Source organism: Oncorhynchus mykiss, chromosome 11 (genome assembly GCF_013265735.2).
Source record: "Oncorhynchus mykiss isolate Arlee chromosome 11, USDA_OmykA_1.1, whole genome shotgun sequence".
In the NCBI taxonomy this organism is placed as follows: Eukaryota; Metazoa; Chordata; class Actinopteri; order Salmoniformes; family Salmonidae; genus Oncorhynchus; species Oncorhynchus mykiss.
The window spans coordinates 68736507-68756258 of record NC_048575.1 but is presented as its reverse complement, the minus strand read 5'-3'; the positions used below and the strand labels follow the sequence as shown (position 1 = coordinate 68756258).

Here is a 19752-nt window from a genome sequence, read left to right as displayed (position 1 = left end):
GTCTAATTGTGTTACGATCCTGGGGCTCTGTGAGGTCTATTCGTGAATAGAGCCCCAGGACCAGCTTGCTTTGGAGACTCTTCTCCAGGTTCATTTCTTTGTAGGTGATGGCTTTGTTTTGGAAGGTTTGGGAATCGCTTCCTTTGAGGTGGTTGTAGAATTTAACTGCTCTTTTCTGGATGTTGATAATTAGCGGGTATCAGCCTAATTCTGCTATGCATGCATTATTTAGTCTCAATTTGGTGTTTGTCCCATTTTGTGAATTCTTGGTTGGTGAGTGGACCCCAGACCTCACAATCATAAAGGGCTATAACTGATTCAAATATTTTTTGCCAGATCCTAATTGGTATGTTGAGTATTATGTTCCTTTTGATGGCATAGAATGCCCTTCTTGCCTTGTCTCTCAGATCGTTCACAGCTTTGTGAAAATGACCTGTGGCGCTGATGTTAAGGTCGAGGTATGCATTGTTTTTTTGTGTGCTCTAGGGCAACGGTGTCTAGATGGAATTTTGGAACAACATTATTATTATTTTTTGTTTAAAGGGGTGGATCAGCTAAATATTGAGGAAATAATATTGGTTCCATCAATGTAATTGTCTGCATCATTTCCAATCCCCCATATATTTTGGGGGTAAATATATATATATCCATACACACATGCATATATATACACATATATACATACACATACCTATATAGACATACATACTTTTTAAAAGAATATACCTTTATTATTATTCCCCGCAAACCCTACCGCCGATCCCCCAATTCGAGTAAACTAATAAACACTTCTGCTTTTACCTTCAATTTATACATCTTATTTACATTTTACATTCACAGTCCAATAGTTATTTTTTGTTTGTTTTTAGTCCTTCCTCTATTTCTGATGTCCATCCAGTTTGTAACTCTGCTATTTCACAAAAGTTCTGAACCTATATACATTTTACAGACCCCGTATGCTTTACATTGTTTATCTTGTTATTAGTCCCACCCTTCAGCTCCATTCAACCCCTCCCATCTATCTCTCAACATCATCCATTTTGGATTTCTATTTGCCATATATTTTTCAACGGTGCTGTTATGCTTCAAAAAAGTATTGAACCTTTCTATTCTCATAGCTTCTACAGATGGTAAATTAAAAATAAACATTTTTGCTAAAATAATTATTATATTATTGATTGATTGACTATGGCTTTTCAAATCACCCAGTATTGCTGTCTGCAGCGTTAGTTCTAGGCAAATGTTGCAATTCTTCAGCCATTCCTGGACCTGTGACCAAAAACACCATTATTTCTGTCTTACTGAGATAGACTGGCAGGGCCCAGGTCTGACAGAATCTGGGCAGAAGATCTAGGTGCTGATGTAGGCCCTCTCTGCTGTAGGCCCTCTCTCTGTATCTCTCTCTTTCCTACCTGAGTAGTGGTCCGGTGCCGTTCTTGGTGGTCCCCCCTACAATCAGCTCTTCCTGCCAGTGCATGTACTTCCTGGAGAGGCCATGGCAGCCGCCAGTCAGGATGCGAGCCAAGTCAAAGGGCTACAACACAACAACATAGTCAATGGGTCTGTGTCTGTATGGGTGTGTGCATGCATGTGTACAAACAGCATATACATGGATGTGTGTGCGCATGTGTGTGCGTTTCTGCATCATGCGTGTGTGTGTGTGTACCTTGGTGGTGTTCTTGTTGGGGGCAGTGAGGGGACAGTCGGGGTCTTGGGGGTTGAGACATGGCCGGTCCATGTAGCCATGTCCCACGTCAGCCTTCTCCAGCATCACCTCCCAGCTGTCTACCTGGACCTTCAGAGCCCGAAGCACTGTCAGAAACTCCTTGGGGTCAAAGTTGGTCCACTGCAGAGGGTGTGATATGCCACTAGGAGTGGTGGGTAGACACAACTCCAAATCACAGAAATCCACAATCTCCAACATCAAACCAACACTCCAGAAACAAAAACTCCAGAACTCAACACTCCAGAACTCAACACTCCAGAACCCAGCACTCCAGAGAGCAACATTTGTAAATCGTAGTTTCCAGAGCTATAGGCAGTGATGTGATATGTGTGCTGGATTTGGTGTGTGATGCGATGTGTAAAATGTGTGATGTGAATAATGTATGATGTGATGTGTATAATGACTGATGTGTATAATGTATGAAGTGTATAATGTGTGATGTGATGTGTATATTGTGTGACGTGTATAATGTATGATGTGTATAATGTGTGATGTGTATAATGTGTGATGTGCATAATGAATGATGTGGATAATGTATGATGTGTATAATGTATGATGTATATAATGTGTGATGTGTATTATTTGTGATGTGTACAATGTGTGATGAAATGTGTAGAATGTATGATGTGTAGAATGTGTGGTGTGTATAATGTGTGGAGTGTATAATGTGTGATGTGTATAATGTGTCAAATGTGTGGTGTGTAATGTGTGATGTGTAGAATGTGTGGTGTGAAGTGTATAAAGTATGATATGAAGAATGTATGGTGTGATGTGATGTGTATAAAGTATGATATGTAGAATGTATGATGTGTATAATGTATGATGTGTATAATGTGTGATGTGTATAATGTATGATGTGTATAATGTATGATATGAATAATGAGTGATGTGAATAATGTGTGATGTGTATTATGTATGATGTGTATAATTTTTGATGTGTATAATGTGTGACGTGTATAATGAGTGATGTGTATAATGAGTGATGTTTATAATGAGTGATGTGTGTAGCGAGTGATGTGTATAATGAGTAATGTGTATAATGAGTGATGTGTATAATGAGTGATGTGTATAGTGAGTGATGTGTATAATGAGTGATGTTTATAATGAGTGATGTGTGTAGTGAGTGATGTGTATAATGAGTGATGTGTATAGTGAGTGATGTGTATAATGAGTGATGTGTGTAGTGAGTGATGTGTATAATGAGTAATGTGTATAATGAGTGATGTGTATAATGAGTGATGTGTATAGTGAGTGATGTGTATAATGAGTGATGTGTATAATGAGTGATGTGTGTAGTGAGTGATGTGTATAATGAGTGATGTGTATAATGAGTGATGTGTATAATTAGTGATGTTTATAATGAGTGATGTGTGTAGTGAGTGATGTGTATAATGAGTAATGTGTATAATGAGTGATGTGTATAATGAGTGATGTGTATAATGAGTGATGTGTGTAATGAGTGATGTGTATAATGAGTGATGTGTATAATTAGTGATGTGTATAATGAGTGATGTTTATAATGAGTGATGTGTGTAATGAGTGATGTGTATAATGAGTGATGTATATAATGAGTGATGTGTATAATGAGTGATGTGTATAATGAGTGATGTTTATAATGAGTGATGTGTATAATGAGTGATGTGTATAATGAGTGATGTTTATAATGAGTGATGTTTATAATGAGTGATGTTTATAATGAGTGATGTGTATAATGAGTGATGTTTATAATGAGTGGTGTGTATAATGAGTGATGTGTATAATGAGTGATGTGTATAATGAGTGATGTGTATAATGAGTGATGTGTGTAGTGAGTGATGTGTATAATGAGTAATGTGTATAATGAGTGATGTGTATAATGAGTAATGTGTATAGTGAGTGATGTGTATAATGAGTGATGTGTATAATGAGTGATGTGTGTAGTGAGTGATGTGTATAATGAGTGATGTGTGTAGTGAGCGATGTGTATAATGAGTGATGTGTATAATGAGTGATGTGTGTAGTGAGTGATGTGTATAATGAGTGATGTGTATAATGAGTGATGTTTATAATGAGTGATGTGTGTAATGAGTGATGTGTATAATGAGTGATGTGTATAATGAGTGATGTGTGTAGTGAGTGATGTGTATAATGAGTGATGTTTATAATGAGTGATGTTTATAATGAGTGATGTTTATAATGAGTGATGTGTATAATGAGTGATGTGTATAATGAGTGATGTTTATAATGAGTGATGTGTATAATGAGTGATGTGTGTAATGTGTACTCACGGGAGGTAGACCAATCCAGACTGGAGCTTGGCTCCCTCCCAGAAACAGTCCAGCGGAGTGATGATGAGACAGGGGTGGAGCTTTTCAATGATCTGACAGGAGAATGCAGACACCATGTTACCACTGATGCTATAATCAGTACAGTAGAACATCACATTATACTAACATCACATTATGGTTACATTAAATTATAGTAACATCACATGATAGTAACATCACAACAACAGCAGAAACCACGTGACCACTGACGCTCTACAACTACTAATCACATTCTATTCCACTGTATGAGAGGCAGTGTTTGGTGTAGAAAGAGAGAGACAAACTCAGTTCACTCATGCTTACCTGGTTCACAACATGAGCTTCAGTATCCATTTCTCCTGATTTGTAGCATAAATGTTCCAATTTCCATTGTCTGAAATGGAGGCATTCAATATATCACTTGCACAACAGCTTTGAACAATCTAAAACATAATTTGTTTGAATGTGTGTGTGTGTGTGTGTGTGCGTGTGTCACCTGTTATAGCGGCGAACGTGCACTCAGCTGGTGTGTGTGTATGCGTGCATGTAAGTACAGTGTGTGTGGGTGTGTGTTACCTGTTAAAGAGGTAAACGTGCACTTGGCTGGCACTGATGGCTGAGTCCAGGTGTTGTTGTAGCGCCTCCAAAGTGAGCACGTTAGCGCCCTCCTGGCGCGGTGCCTGAATCATCAGCTGGGGACTGAACATGGACTCCTCGCCCATCTTCAGACGTGTGTATTTCAGCTCCTGATTCACCCTGCCGCCCACTGCACACCAGAGTACAGACACACGGTCAGTATTGTATGTACACACACCAACACATATTACATACACAACTTTCAGAACCTGGTCTGATGTACAAAAACACACAACCTTCTATAACAAACTATAAAATCACATTAATGTATACATCAGCCTTCCTGAAAGAACAATAATGCATGTGATGACTTGTCAGCCCCGGTTACCAATATTTTTTTCAATAGCCTTAGAATGTCAGTACAGTGTCATAAAATGCCAGTCTCTACCTCAGTATTTGATCTCTGCCTCAGCCTTACAAAGACAAAAAAGGAGGGAGAAAGTCGTTCTTCCGTCCCCTTCCTCCCTCACTACCTAGCATGGTGGGGCTAAGCCCTGTACGTGAGCTCCGAGCCCCAACAGCTTCAAAAGCAGCTTTTCAGTACCAGCCATGCCTCTCTACCTCGCAAAGTCCTCCAAACCTGCTAGCCACGGCTTCGCTCTGACATACTGTTACATTTACATAAAGGTACAAGATAACACTATCCGTTTTTTCACTATAGGATGAGACATCATTGTCTCCAGCTCTGCCTCTGAAGGACAAGTCAGACCAATAGAACGTAAGCCGTATGCTGCAGGTAGCCGTCCTATCACTCCTGACCAGAGAACATCGGCCATCAATTCCTGTTGTTTTCAGATGATTCCACAAGTTAATCTACTGTGTATGGCCGACATCCATTCGTCCTGCTTAAAGCTCGAACCCCTATGTTGTGAAACAGCCACGTCCGTTTGGGATATTACAACAACAAAGAAGTCACTTCCTCGATCATCATTGCATGCGTGATAAAACAGCAGAATATCTACTAGAGCCCGACCAATTAATCGGAATGGCCGATTAATTAGGGCCGATTTCAAGTTTTCATAACAATCTGAAATCGGCATTTTTTGACGCAGATTTTGCCGATTTTTTTTGTACAACTTTATTTAACGAGGCAAGTCGGTTAAGAACACATTCTTATTTTCAATGACGGCCTAGGAACGGTGGGTTAACTGCCTTGTTCAGGGGCAGAACGACAGATTTTTACCTTGTCAGCTCAGGGATTCAATCTTGCAACCTTATGGTTAACTAGTCCAACGCTCTAACCACCTGCCTCACGAGGAGCCTGCCCGTTACACAAATGCAGTAAGAAGCCATGGTAAGTTACTAGCTAGAATTAAACTTATCTTATAAAAAACAATCAATCAATCATAATCACTAGCTATAAATACACATGGTTGATGATATTACTATATCATACTATACTATATTACTAGTTTATCTAGCGTTGCATATAGTCGATGCGGTGCGCATTCGCGAAAAAGGACTTTCGTTGCTCCAACGTGTACCTAACCATAAACACCGATGCCTTTCTTAAAATCAATAAACATAGGCATATATTTTTAAACCTGCATATTTAGCTAAAAGAACGGTAAGCAGGCAATATTAACCAGGTGAAATTGTCACTTCTCTCGTGTTCATTGCAAGCAGAGTCAGGGTACATGCAACAGTTTGGGCTGCCTTGCTCATTGTGAACTAATTTGCCAGAATTTTACGTAATTATGACATAACATTGAAGGTTGTGTAATGTTACAGCAATATTTAGACTTAGAGATGCCATCCCTGTTAGATAAAATACAGAATGGTTCCGTATTTCACTGAAATAATAAACGTTTTGTTTTCGAAATGATAGTTTCCAAAGGTTCGTATTTCTGTGTGTTTTTATGTTATAATTAAGTCTATGATTTGATAGAGCAGTCTGACTGAGTGATGGTAGGCACCAGCAGGCTCGTACGCATTCATTCAAACATAACTTTTGTGCATTTCGCCAGCAGCTCTTTGCAATGCTTGAAGCATTGCGCTGTTTATGACTCCAAGCCTATCAAGTCCCGAGATTAGGCTGGTGTAAACGATGTGAAATGGCTAGCTAGTTAGCGGGGTGCGTGATAATAGCGTTTCAAACGTCACTCGCTCTGAAACTTGGAGTAGTTGTTCCCCTTGCTCTGCATGGGTAACGCTGCTTCGAGGGTGGCTGTTGTCGATGTATAATACAAATGGTATAGAGAGAAATAGTCCTATAATTCCTATAATAACTACAACCTAAAACTTCTTGCTTAGAAACACCATGCTTAGAAACACCATTATAAATAGCAGGCCTGAGTTAACCAAAGACTGGCGGTGACATGCTTTTTACTGCTCACTCCCTCTTCTCCCCTCATCTACATAAACCTACATGGAACTGATTTACCGACACCTGCATGGAACTGATCTAACTACACCTGCATGGAACTGATCTACCTACACCTGTATGGAACTGATCTAACTATACCTGCATGGAACTGATCTACCTACACCTACATGGAACTGATCTAACTACACCTGCATGGAACTGATCTACCTACACCTGCATGGAACTGATCGACCTACACCTACATGGAACTGATCTACCTACACCTGCATGGAACTGATCTAACTACACCTGCATGGAACTGATCTAACTACACCTACATAGAACTGATCTACCTAAACCTGCATGGAACTGATCTACCTACACCTGCATGGAACTGATCTAACTACACCAGCATGGAACTGATCTACCTACACCTGCATGGAACTGATCTACCTACACCTGCATGGAACTGATCTAACTACACCTGCATGGACCTGATCTAACTACACCTACATAGAACTGATCTACCTACACCTACGTGGAACTGATCTAACTACACCTACATGGAACTGATCTAACTACACCTGCATGGAACTGATCTAACTACACCTGCATGGAACTGATCTACCTACACCTGCATGGAACTGATCTAACTACACCTGCATGGAACTGATCTAACTACACCTGCATGTAACTGATCTACCTACACCTGCATGGAACTGATCTACCTACACCTACATGGAATTGATTTACCTACACCTGCATGGAACTGATCTACCTACACCTACATGGAACTTATCTACCTACACCTACATGGAACTTATCTACCTACACCTGCATTGAACTGATCTAACTACACCTGCATTGAACGGATCTAACTACACCTACATAAAACTGATTTACCTAGACCTAAATGGAACTGATCTAACTACATCTACATAGAACTGATTTACCTACACCTGCATGGAACTGATCTAACTACACCTACATGGAACTTATCTACCTACACCTACATGGAACTTATCTACCTACACCTGCATTGAACTGATCTAACTACACCTGCATTGAACTGATCTAACTACACCTGCATGGAACTGATCTAACTACACCTGCATGGAACTGATCTACCTACACCTACATGGAACTGATCTACCTACACCTGCATGGAACTGATCTACCTAAACCTGCATGGAACTGATCTACCTAAACCTGCATGGAACTGATCTAACTACACCTGCATGGAACTGATCTACCTACACCTGCATGGACCTGATCTACCTACACCTGCATGGAACTGATCTAACTACACCTGCAAGGAACTGATCTACCTACACCTACATGGAACTGATCTACCTACACCTACATGGAGCTGATCTAACTACACCTGCATGGAACTGATCTACCTGCACTTGCATGGACCTGATCTACCTACACCTGCATGGACCTGATCTACCTACACCTGCATGGAACTGATCTAACTACACCTGCATGGAACTGATCTACCTACACCTACATGGAACTGATCTACCTACACCTACATGGAACTGATCTAACTACACCTGCATGGAACTGATCTACCTACACCTGCATGGAACTGATCGACCTACACCTACATGGAACTGATCTACCTACACCTGCATGGAACTGATCTAACTACACCTGAATGGAACTGATCTAACTACACCTACATAGAACTGATCTACCTAAACCTGCATGGAACTGATCTACCTACACCTGCATGGAACTGATCTACCTGCACCTGCATGGAACTGATCTACCTACACCTGCATGGAACTGATCCACCAACACCTGCATGGAACTGATCTACCTACACCTGCATGGAACTGATCTACCTACACCTGCATGGACCTGATCTAACTACACCTACATAGAACTGATCAACCTACACCTACATGGAACTGATCTACCTACACCTACATGGAGCTGATCTACCTACACCTGCATGGAACTGATCTACCTACACCTGCATGGACCTGATCTAACTACACCTACATAGAACTGATCTACCTACACCTACGTGGAACTGATCTATCTACACCTACATGGAACTGATCTAACTACACCTGCATGGAACTGATCTAACTACACCTGCATGGAACTGATCTACCTACACCTGCATGGAACTGATCTACCTACACCTGCATGGAACTGATCCACCAACACCTGCATGGAACTGATCTACCTACACCTGCATGGAACTGATCTAACTACATCTACATAGAACTGATTTACCTACACCTGCATGGAACTGATCTAACTACACCTACATGGAACTTATCTACCTACACCTACATGGAACTTATCTACCTACACCTGCATTGAACTGATCTAACTACACCTGCATTGAACTGATCTAACTACACCTGCATGGAACTGATCTAACTACACCTGCATGGAACTGATCTACCTACACCTACATGGAACTGATCTACCTACACCTGCATGGAACTGATCTACCTACACCTACATGGAACTGATCTACCTACACCTGCATGGAACTGATCTACCTAAACCTGCATGGAACTGATCTACCTAAACCTGCATGGAACTGATCTAACTACACCTGCATGGAACTGATCTACCTACACCTGCATGGACCTGATCTACCTACACCTGCATGGAACTGATCTAACTACACCTGCATGGAACTGATCTACCTACACCTACATGGAACTGATCTACCTACACCTACATGGAGCTGATCTACCTACACCTGCATGGAACTGATCTACCTGCACTTGCATGGACCTGATCTACCTACACCTGCATGGACCTGATCTACCTACACCTGCATGGAACTGATCTAACTACACCTGCATGGAACTGATCTACCTACACCTACATGGAACTGATCTACCTACACCTACATGGAACTGATCTAACTACACCTGCATGGAACTGATCGACCTACACCTACATGGAACTGATCGACCTACACCTGCATGGAACTGATCTAACTACACCTGCATGGAACTGATCTAACTACACCTACATAGAACTGATCTACCTAAACCTGCATGGAACTGATCTACCTACACCTGCATGGAACTGATCTACCTGCACCTGCATGGAACTGATCTACCTACACCTGCATGGAACTGATCTAACTACACCTGCATGGAACTGATCCACCAACACCTGCATGGAACTGATTTACCTACACCTGCATGGAACTGATCTACCTACACCTGCATGGACCTGATCTAACTACACCTACATAGAACTGATCAACCTACACCTACATGGAACTGATCTACCTACACCTACATGGAGCTGATCTACCTACACCTGCATGGAACTGATCTACCTGCACCTGCATGGAACTGATCTACCTACACCTGCATGGAACTGATCCACCAACACCTGCATGGAACTGATCTACCTACACCTGCATGGACCTGATCTACCTACACCTGCATGGACCTGATCTACCTACACCTGCATGGAACTGATCTAACTACACCTGCATGGAACTGATCTACCTACACCTACATGGAACTGATCTACCTACACCTACATGGAACTGATCTAACTACACCTGCATGGAACTGATCTACCTACACCTGCATGGAACTGATCGACCTACACCTACATGGAACTGATCTACCTACACCTGCATGGAACAGATCTAACTACACCTGCATGGAACTGATCTAACTACACCTACATAGAACTGATCTACCTAAACCTGCATGGAACTGATCTACCTACACCTGCATGGAACTGATCTAACTACACCAGCATGGAACTGATCTACTTACACCTACATGGAACTGATCTACCTACACCTACATGGAACTTATCTACCTACACCTGCATTGAACTGATCTACCTGCACCTGCATGGAACTGATCTACCTACACCTGCATGGAACTGATCTACCTGCACCTGCAGGGAACTGATCTACCTACACCTGCATGGAACTGATCCACCAACACCTGCATGGAACTGATCTACCTACACCTGCATGGAACTGATCTACCTACACCTGCATGGACCTGATCTAACTACACCTACATAGAACTGATCTACCTACACCTACGTGGAACTGATCTATCTACACCTACATGGAACTGATCTAACTACACCTGCATGGAACTGATCTAACTACACCTGCATGGAACTGATCTACCTACACCTGCATGGAACGTATCTACCTACACCTGCATGGAACTGATCTAACTACATCTACATAGAACTGATTTACCTACACCTGCATGGAACTGATCTAACTACACCTACATGGAACTTATCTACCTACACCTACATGGAACTTATCTACCTACACCTGCATTGAACTGATCTAACTACACCTGCATTGAACTGATCTAACTACACCTGCATGGAACTGATCTAACTACACCTACATAGAACTGATCTACCTACACCTACATAGAACTGATCTACCTACACCTACATAGAACTGATCTACCTACACCTACGTGGAACTGATCTAACTACACCTACATGGAACTGATCTAACTACACCTGCATGGAACTTATCTAACTACACCTGCATGGAACTGATCTACCTACACCTGCATGGAACTGATCTACCTACACCTGCATGGAACTGATCCACCAACACCTGCATGGAACTGATCTAACTACACCTACATAGAACTGATCTACCTTCACCTACGTGGAACTGATCTAACTACACCTACATGGAACTGATCTAACTACACCTGCATGGAACTGATCTAACTACACCTGCATGGAACTGATCTACCTACACCTGCATGGAACTGATCTACCTACACCTACATGGAACTGATCTAACTACACCTGCATGGAACTGATCTAACTACACCTGCATGGAACTGATCTAACTACACCTGCATGGAACTGATCTACCTACACCTGCATGGAACTGATCTACCTACACCTACATGGAACTGATTTACCTACACCTGCATGGAACTGATCTAACTACACCTACATTGAACTTATCTACCTACACCTACATGGAACTTATCTACCTACACCTGCATTGAACTGATCTAACTACACCTGCATTGAACTGATCTAACTACACCTGCATGGAACTGATCTACCTACACCTACATGGAACCTATCTACCTACACCTACATGGAACTGATCTACCTACACCTACATGGAACTGATTTACCTACACCTGCATGGAACTGATTTAACTACACCTACATTGAACTTATCTACCTACACCTACATGGAACTTATCTACCTACACCTGCATTGAACTGATCTAACTACACCTGCATTGAACTGATCTAACTACACCTGCATGGAACTGATCTACCTACACCTACATGGAACTGATCTACCTACACCTACATGGAACGTATCTACCTACACCTGAATTGAAATGATCTAACTACACCTGCATTGAACTGATCTAACTACACCTACATAGAACTGATCTACCTACACCTACATGGAGCTGATCTACCTACACCTGCATGGAACTGATCTACCTGCACTTGCATGGACCTGATCTACCTACACCTGCATGGACCTGATCTACCTACACCTGCATGGAACTGATCTACCTACACCTGCATGGAACTGATCGACCTACACCTACATGGAACTGATCTACCTACACCTGCATGGAACTGATCTAACTACACCTGCATGGAACTGATCTAACTACACCTACATAGAACTGATCTACCTAAACCTGCATGGAACTGATCTACCTACACCTGCATGGAACTGATCTAACTACACCAGCATGGAACTAATCTACTTACACCTACATGGAACTGATCTACCTACACCTACATGGAACTTATCTACCTACACCTACATGGAACTTATCTACCTACACCTGCATTGAACTGATCTAACTACACCTGCATTGAACTGATCTAACTACACCTGCATGGAACTGATCTAACTACACCTGCATGGAACTGATCTACCTACACCTACATGGAACTGATCTACCTACACCTGCATGGAACTGATCTACCTACACCTGCATGGAACTGATCTACCTAAACCTGCATGGAACTGATCTACCTACACCTGCATGGAACTGATCTAACTACACCAGCATGGAACTGATCTACTTACACCTACATGGAACTGATCTACCTACACCTACATGGAACTTATCTACCTACACCTACATGGAACTTATCTACCTACACCTGCATTGAACTGATCTAACTACACCTGCATTGAACTGATCTAACTACACCTGCATGGAACTGATCTAACTACACCTGCATGGAACTGATCTACCTACACCTACATGGAACTGATCTACCTACACCTGCATGGAACTGATCTACCTACACCTGCATGGACCTGATCTACCTACACCTGCATGGAACTGATCTAACTACACCTGCATGGAACTGATCTACCTACACCTACATGGAACTGATCTACCTACACCTACATGGAGCTGATCTACCTACACCTGCATGGAACTGATCTACCTGCACTTGCATGGACCTGATCTACCTACACCTGCATGGACCTGATCTACCTACACCTGCATGGAACTGATCTAACTACACCTGCATGGAACTGATCTACCTACACCTACATGGAACTGATCTACCTACACCTACATGGAACTGATCTAACTACACCTGCATGGAACTGATCTACCTACACCTGCATGGAACTGATCGACCTACACCTACATGGAACTGATCGACCTACACCTGCATGGAACTGATCTAACTACACCTGCATGGAACTGATCTAACTACACCTACATAGAACTGATCTACCTAAACCTGCATGGAACTGATCTACCTACACCTGCATGGAACTGATCTACCTGCACCTGCATGGAACTGATCTACCTACACCTGCATGGAACTGATCCACCAACACCTGCATGGAACTGATTTACCTACACCTGCATGGAACTGATCTACCTACACCTGCATGGACCTGATCTAACTACACCTACATAGAACTGATCAACATACACCTACATGGAACTGATCTACCTACACCTACATGGAGCTGATCTACCTACACCTGCATGGAACTGATCTACCTGCACCTGCATGGAACTGATCTACCTACACCTGCATGGAACTGATCCACCAACACCTGCATGGAACTGATTTACCTACACCTGCATGGAACTGATCTACCTACACCTGCATGGACCTGATCTAACTACACCTACATAGAACTGATCTACCTACACCTACGTGGAACTGATCTAACTACACCTACATGGAACTGATCTAACTACACCTGCATGGAACTTATCTAACTACACCTGCATGGAACTGATCTACCTACACCTGCATGGAACTGATCTACCTACACCTGCATGGAACTGATCCACCAACACCTGCATGGAACTGATCTAACTACACCTACATAGAACTGATCTACCTTCACCTACGTGGAACTGATCTAACTACACCTACATGGAACTGATCTAACTACACCTGCATGGAACTGATCTAACTACACCTGCATGGAACTGATCTACCTACACCTGCATGGAACTGATCTACCTACACCTACATGGAACTGATCTAACTACACCTGCATGGAACTGATCTAACTACACCTGCATGGAACTGATCTAACTACACCTGCATGGAACTGATCTATCTACACCTGCATGGAACTGATCTACCTACACCTACATGGAACTGATTTACCTACACCTGCATGGAACTGATCTAACTACACCTACATTGAACTTATCTACCTACACCTACATGGAACTTATCTACCTACACCTGCATTGAACTGATCTAACTACACCTGCATTGAACTGATCTAACTACACCTGCATGGAACTGATCTACCTACACCTACATGGAACCTATCTACCTACACCTACATGGAACTGATCTACCTACACCTACATGGAACTGATTTACCTACACCTGAATGGAACTGATTTAACTACACCTACATTGAACTTATCTACCTACACCTACATGGAACTTATCTACCTACACCTGCATTGAACTGATCTAACTACACCTGCATTGAACTGATCTAACTACACCTGCATGGAACTGATCTACCTACACCTACATGGAACTGATCTACCTACACCTACATGGAACGTATCTACCTACACCTGAATTGAAATGATCTAACTACACCTGCATTGAACTGATCTAACTACACCTACATAGAACTGATCTACCTACACCTACATGGAGCTGATCTACCTACACCTGCATGGAACTGATCTACCTGCACTTGCATGGACCTGATCTACCTACACCTGCATGGACCTGATCTACCTACACCTGCATGGAACTGATCTAACTACACCTGCATGGAACTGATCTACCAACACCTACATGGAACTGATCTACCTACACCTACATGGAACTGATCTAACTACACCTGCATGGAACTGATCTACCTACACCTGCATGGAACTGATCGACCTACACCTACATGGAACTGATCTACCTACACCTGCATGGAACTGATCTAACTACACCTGCATGGAACTGATCTAACTACACCTACATATAACTTATCTACCTACACCTGCATTGAACTGATCTAACTACACCTGCATTGAACTGATCTAACTACACCTGCATGGAACTGATCTACCTACACCTACATGGAACCTATCTACCTACACCTACATGGAACTGATCTACCTACACCTACATGGAACTGATTTACCTACACCTGCATGGAACTGATTTAACTACACCTACATTGAACTTATCTACCTACACCTACATGGAACTTATCTACCTACACCTGCATTGAACTGATCTAACTACACCTGCATTGAACTGATCTAACTACACCTGCATGGAACTGATCTACCTACACCTACATGGAACTGATCTACCTACACCTACATGGAACGTATCTACCTACACCTGAATTGAACTGATCTAACTACACCTGCATTGAACTGATCTAACTACACCTACATAGAACTGATTTACCTACACCTACATGGAACTGATCTAACTACACCTACATATAACTGATTTACCTACACCTGCATGGAACTGATCTAACTACACCTGCATGGAACTGATCTACCTACACCTACATGGAACTGATCTACCTACACCTACATGGAGCTGATCTACCTACACCTGCATGGAACTGATCTACCTGCACTTGCATGGACCTGATCTACCTACACCTGCATGGACCTGATCTACCTACACCTGCATGGAACTGATCTAACTACATCTGCATGGAACTGATCTACCTACACCTACATGGAACTGATCTACCTACACCTACATGGAACTGATCTAACTACACCTGCATGGAACTGATCTACCTACACCTGCATGGAACTGATCGACCTACACCTACATGGAACTGATCTACCTACACCTGCATGGAACTGATCTAACTACACCTGCATGGAACTGATCTAACTACACCTACATAGAACTGATCTACCTAAACCTGCATGGAACTGATCTACCTACACCTGCATGGAACTGATCTAACTACACCAGCATGGAACTGATCTACCTACACCTACATGGAACTGATCTACCTACACATACATGGAACTTATCTACCTACACCTGCATTGAACTGATCTACCTGCACCTGCATGGAACTGATCTACCTACACCTGCATGGAACTGATCTACCTGCACCTGCAGGGAACTGATCTACCTACACCTGCATGGAACTGATCCACCAACACCTGCATGGAACTGATCTAACTACACCTACATAGAACTGATCTACCTTCACCTACGTGGAACTGATCTAACTACACCTACATGGAACTGATCTAACTACACCTGCATGGAACTGATCTAACTACACCTGCATGGAACTGATCTACCTACACCTGCATGGAACTGATCTACCTACACCTACATGGAACTGATCTAACTACACCTGCATGGAACTGATCTAACTACACCTGCATGGAACTGATCTAACTACACCTGCATGGAACTGATCTACCTACACCTGCATGGAACTGATCTACATACACCTACATGGAACTGATTTACCTACACCTGCATGGAACTGATCTAACTACACCTACATTGAACTTATCTACCTACACCTACATGGAACTTATCTACCTACACCTGCATTGAACTGATCTAACTACACCTGCATTGAACTGATCTAACTACACCTGCATGGAACTGATCTACCTACACCTACATGGAACCTATCTACCTACACCTACATGGAACTGATCTACCTACACCTACATGGAACTGATTTACCTACACCTGCATGGAACTGATTTAACTACACCTACATTGAACTTATCTACCTACACCTACATGGAACTTATCTACCTACACCTGCATTGAACTGATCTAACTACACCTGCATTGAACTGATCTAACTACACCTGCATGGAACTGATCTACCTACACCTACATGGAACTGATCTACCTACACCTACATGGAACGTATCTACCTACACCTGAATTGAAATGATCTAACTACACCTGCATTGAACTGATCTAACTACACCTACATAGAACTGATCTACCTACACCTACATGGAGCTGATCTACCTACACCTGCATGGAACTGATCTACCTGCACTTGCATGGACCTGATCTACCTACACCTGCATGGACCTGATCTACCTACACCTGCATGGAACTGATCTAACTACACCTGCATGGAACTGATCTACCAACACCTACATGGAACTGATCTACCTACACCTACATGGAACTGATCTAACTACACCTGCATGGAACTGATCTACCTACACCTGCATGGAACTGATCGACCTACACCTACATGGAACTGATCTACCTACACCTGCATGGAACTGATCTAACTACACCTGCATGGAACTGATCTAACTACACCTACATATAACTTATCTACCTACACCTGCATTGAACTGATCTAACTACACCTGCATTGAACTGATCTAACTACACCTGCATGGAACTGATCTACCTACACCTACATGGAACTGATCTACCTACACCTACATGGAACGTATCTACCTACACCTGAATTGAACTGATCTAACTACACCTGCATTGAACTGATCTAACTACACCTACATAGAACTGATTTACCTACACCTACATGGAACTGATCTAACTACACCTACATATAACTGATTTACCTACACCTGCATGGAACTGATCTAACTACACCTGCATGGAACTGATCTACCTACACCTACATGGAACTGATCTACCTACACCTACATGGAGCTGATCTACCTACACCTGCATGGAACTGATCTACCTGCACTTGCATGGACCTGATCTACCTACACCTGCATGGACCTGATCTACCTACACCTGCATGGAACTGATCTAACTACATCTGCATGGAACTGATCTACCTACACCTACATGGAACTGATCTACCTACACCTACATGGAACTGATCTAACTACACCTGCATGGAACTGATCTACCTACACCTGCATGGAACTGATCGACCTACACCTACATGGAACTGATCTACCTACACCTGCATGGAACTGATCTAACTACACCTGCATGGAACTGATCTAACTACACCTACATAGAACTGATCTACCTAAACCTGCATGGAACTGATCTACCTACACCTGCATGGAACTGATCTAACTACACCAGCATGGAACTGATCTACCTACACCTACATGGAACTGATCTACCTACACATACATGGAACTTATCTACCTACACCTGCATTGAACTGATCTACCTGCACCTGCATGGAACTGATCTACCTACACCTGCATGGAACTGATCTACCTGCACCTGCAGGGAACTGATCTACCTACACCTGCATGGAACTGATCCACCAACACCTGCATGGAACTGATCTAACTACACCTACATAGAACTGATCTACCTTCACCTACGTGGAACTGATCTAACTACACCTACATGGAACTGATCTAACTACACCTGCATGGAACTGATCTAACTACACCTGCATGGAACTGATCTACCTACACCTGCATGGAACTGATCTACCTACACCTACATGGAACTGATCTAACTACACCTGCATGGAACTGATCTAACTACACCTGCATGGAACTGATCTAACTACACCTGCATGGAACTGATCTACCTACACCTGCATGGAACTGATCTACATACACCTACATGGAACTGATTTACCTACACCTGCATGGAACTGATCTAACTACACCTACATTGAACTTATCTACCTACACCTACATGGAACTTATCTACCTACACCTGCATTGAACTGATCTAACTACACCTGCATTGAACTGATCTAACTACACCTGCATGGAACTGATCTACCTACACCTACATGGAACCTATCTACCTACACCTACATGGAACTGATCTACCTACACCTACATGGAACTGATTTACCTACACCTGCATGGAACTGATTTAACTACACCTACATTGAACTTATCTACCTACACCTACATGGAACTTATCTACCTACACCTGCATTGAACTGATCTAACTACACCTGCATTGAACTGATCTAACTACACCTGCATGGAACTGATCTACCTACACCTACATGGAACTGATCTACCTACACCTACATGGAACGTATCTACCTACACCTGAATTGAAATGATCTAACTACACCTGCATTGAACTGATCTAACTACACCTACATAGAACTGATCTACCTACACCTACATGGAGCTGATCTACCTACACCTGCATGGAACTGATCTACCTGCACTTGCATGGACCTGATCTACCTACACCTGCATGGACCTGATCTACCTACACCTGCATGGAACTGATCTAACTACACCTGCATGGAACTGATCTACCAACACCTACATGGAACTGATCTACCTACACCTACATGGAACTGATCTAACTACACCTGCATGGAACTGATC

The 19752-nt window shown here is 42.5% G+C and overlaps 1 protein-coding gene across 2 annotated transcripts in view; it reads right to left on the bottom strand.

The window, feature by feature from the left end:
- LOC110535101 (protein patched homolog 1) overlaps nt 1–19752 on the bottom strand; it is a 160113-nt gene that overhangs the window by 91075 nt on the left and 49286 nt on the right. For both annotated transcript variants that reach the window (XM_036936202.1, XM_036936201.1), the window contains 5 exons: nt 4588–4777; nt 4336–4405; nt 3994–4085; nt 1667–1868; nt 1413–1534 (listed from right to left, as the gene is read on the bottom strand). In XM_036936202.1, the coding sequence (XP_036792097.1) occupies nt 1413–1534; nt 1667–1868; nt 3994–4085; nt 4336–4405; nt 4588–4733 (632 nt within the window). In that variant the 5' untranslated portion in view covers nt 4734–4777. The remainder of the gene's footprint in view (nt 1–1412; nt 1535–1666; nt 1869–3993; nt 4086–4335; nt 4406–4587; nt 4778–19752) is intronic.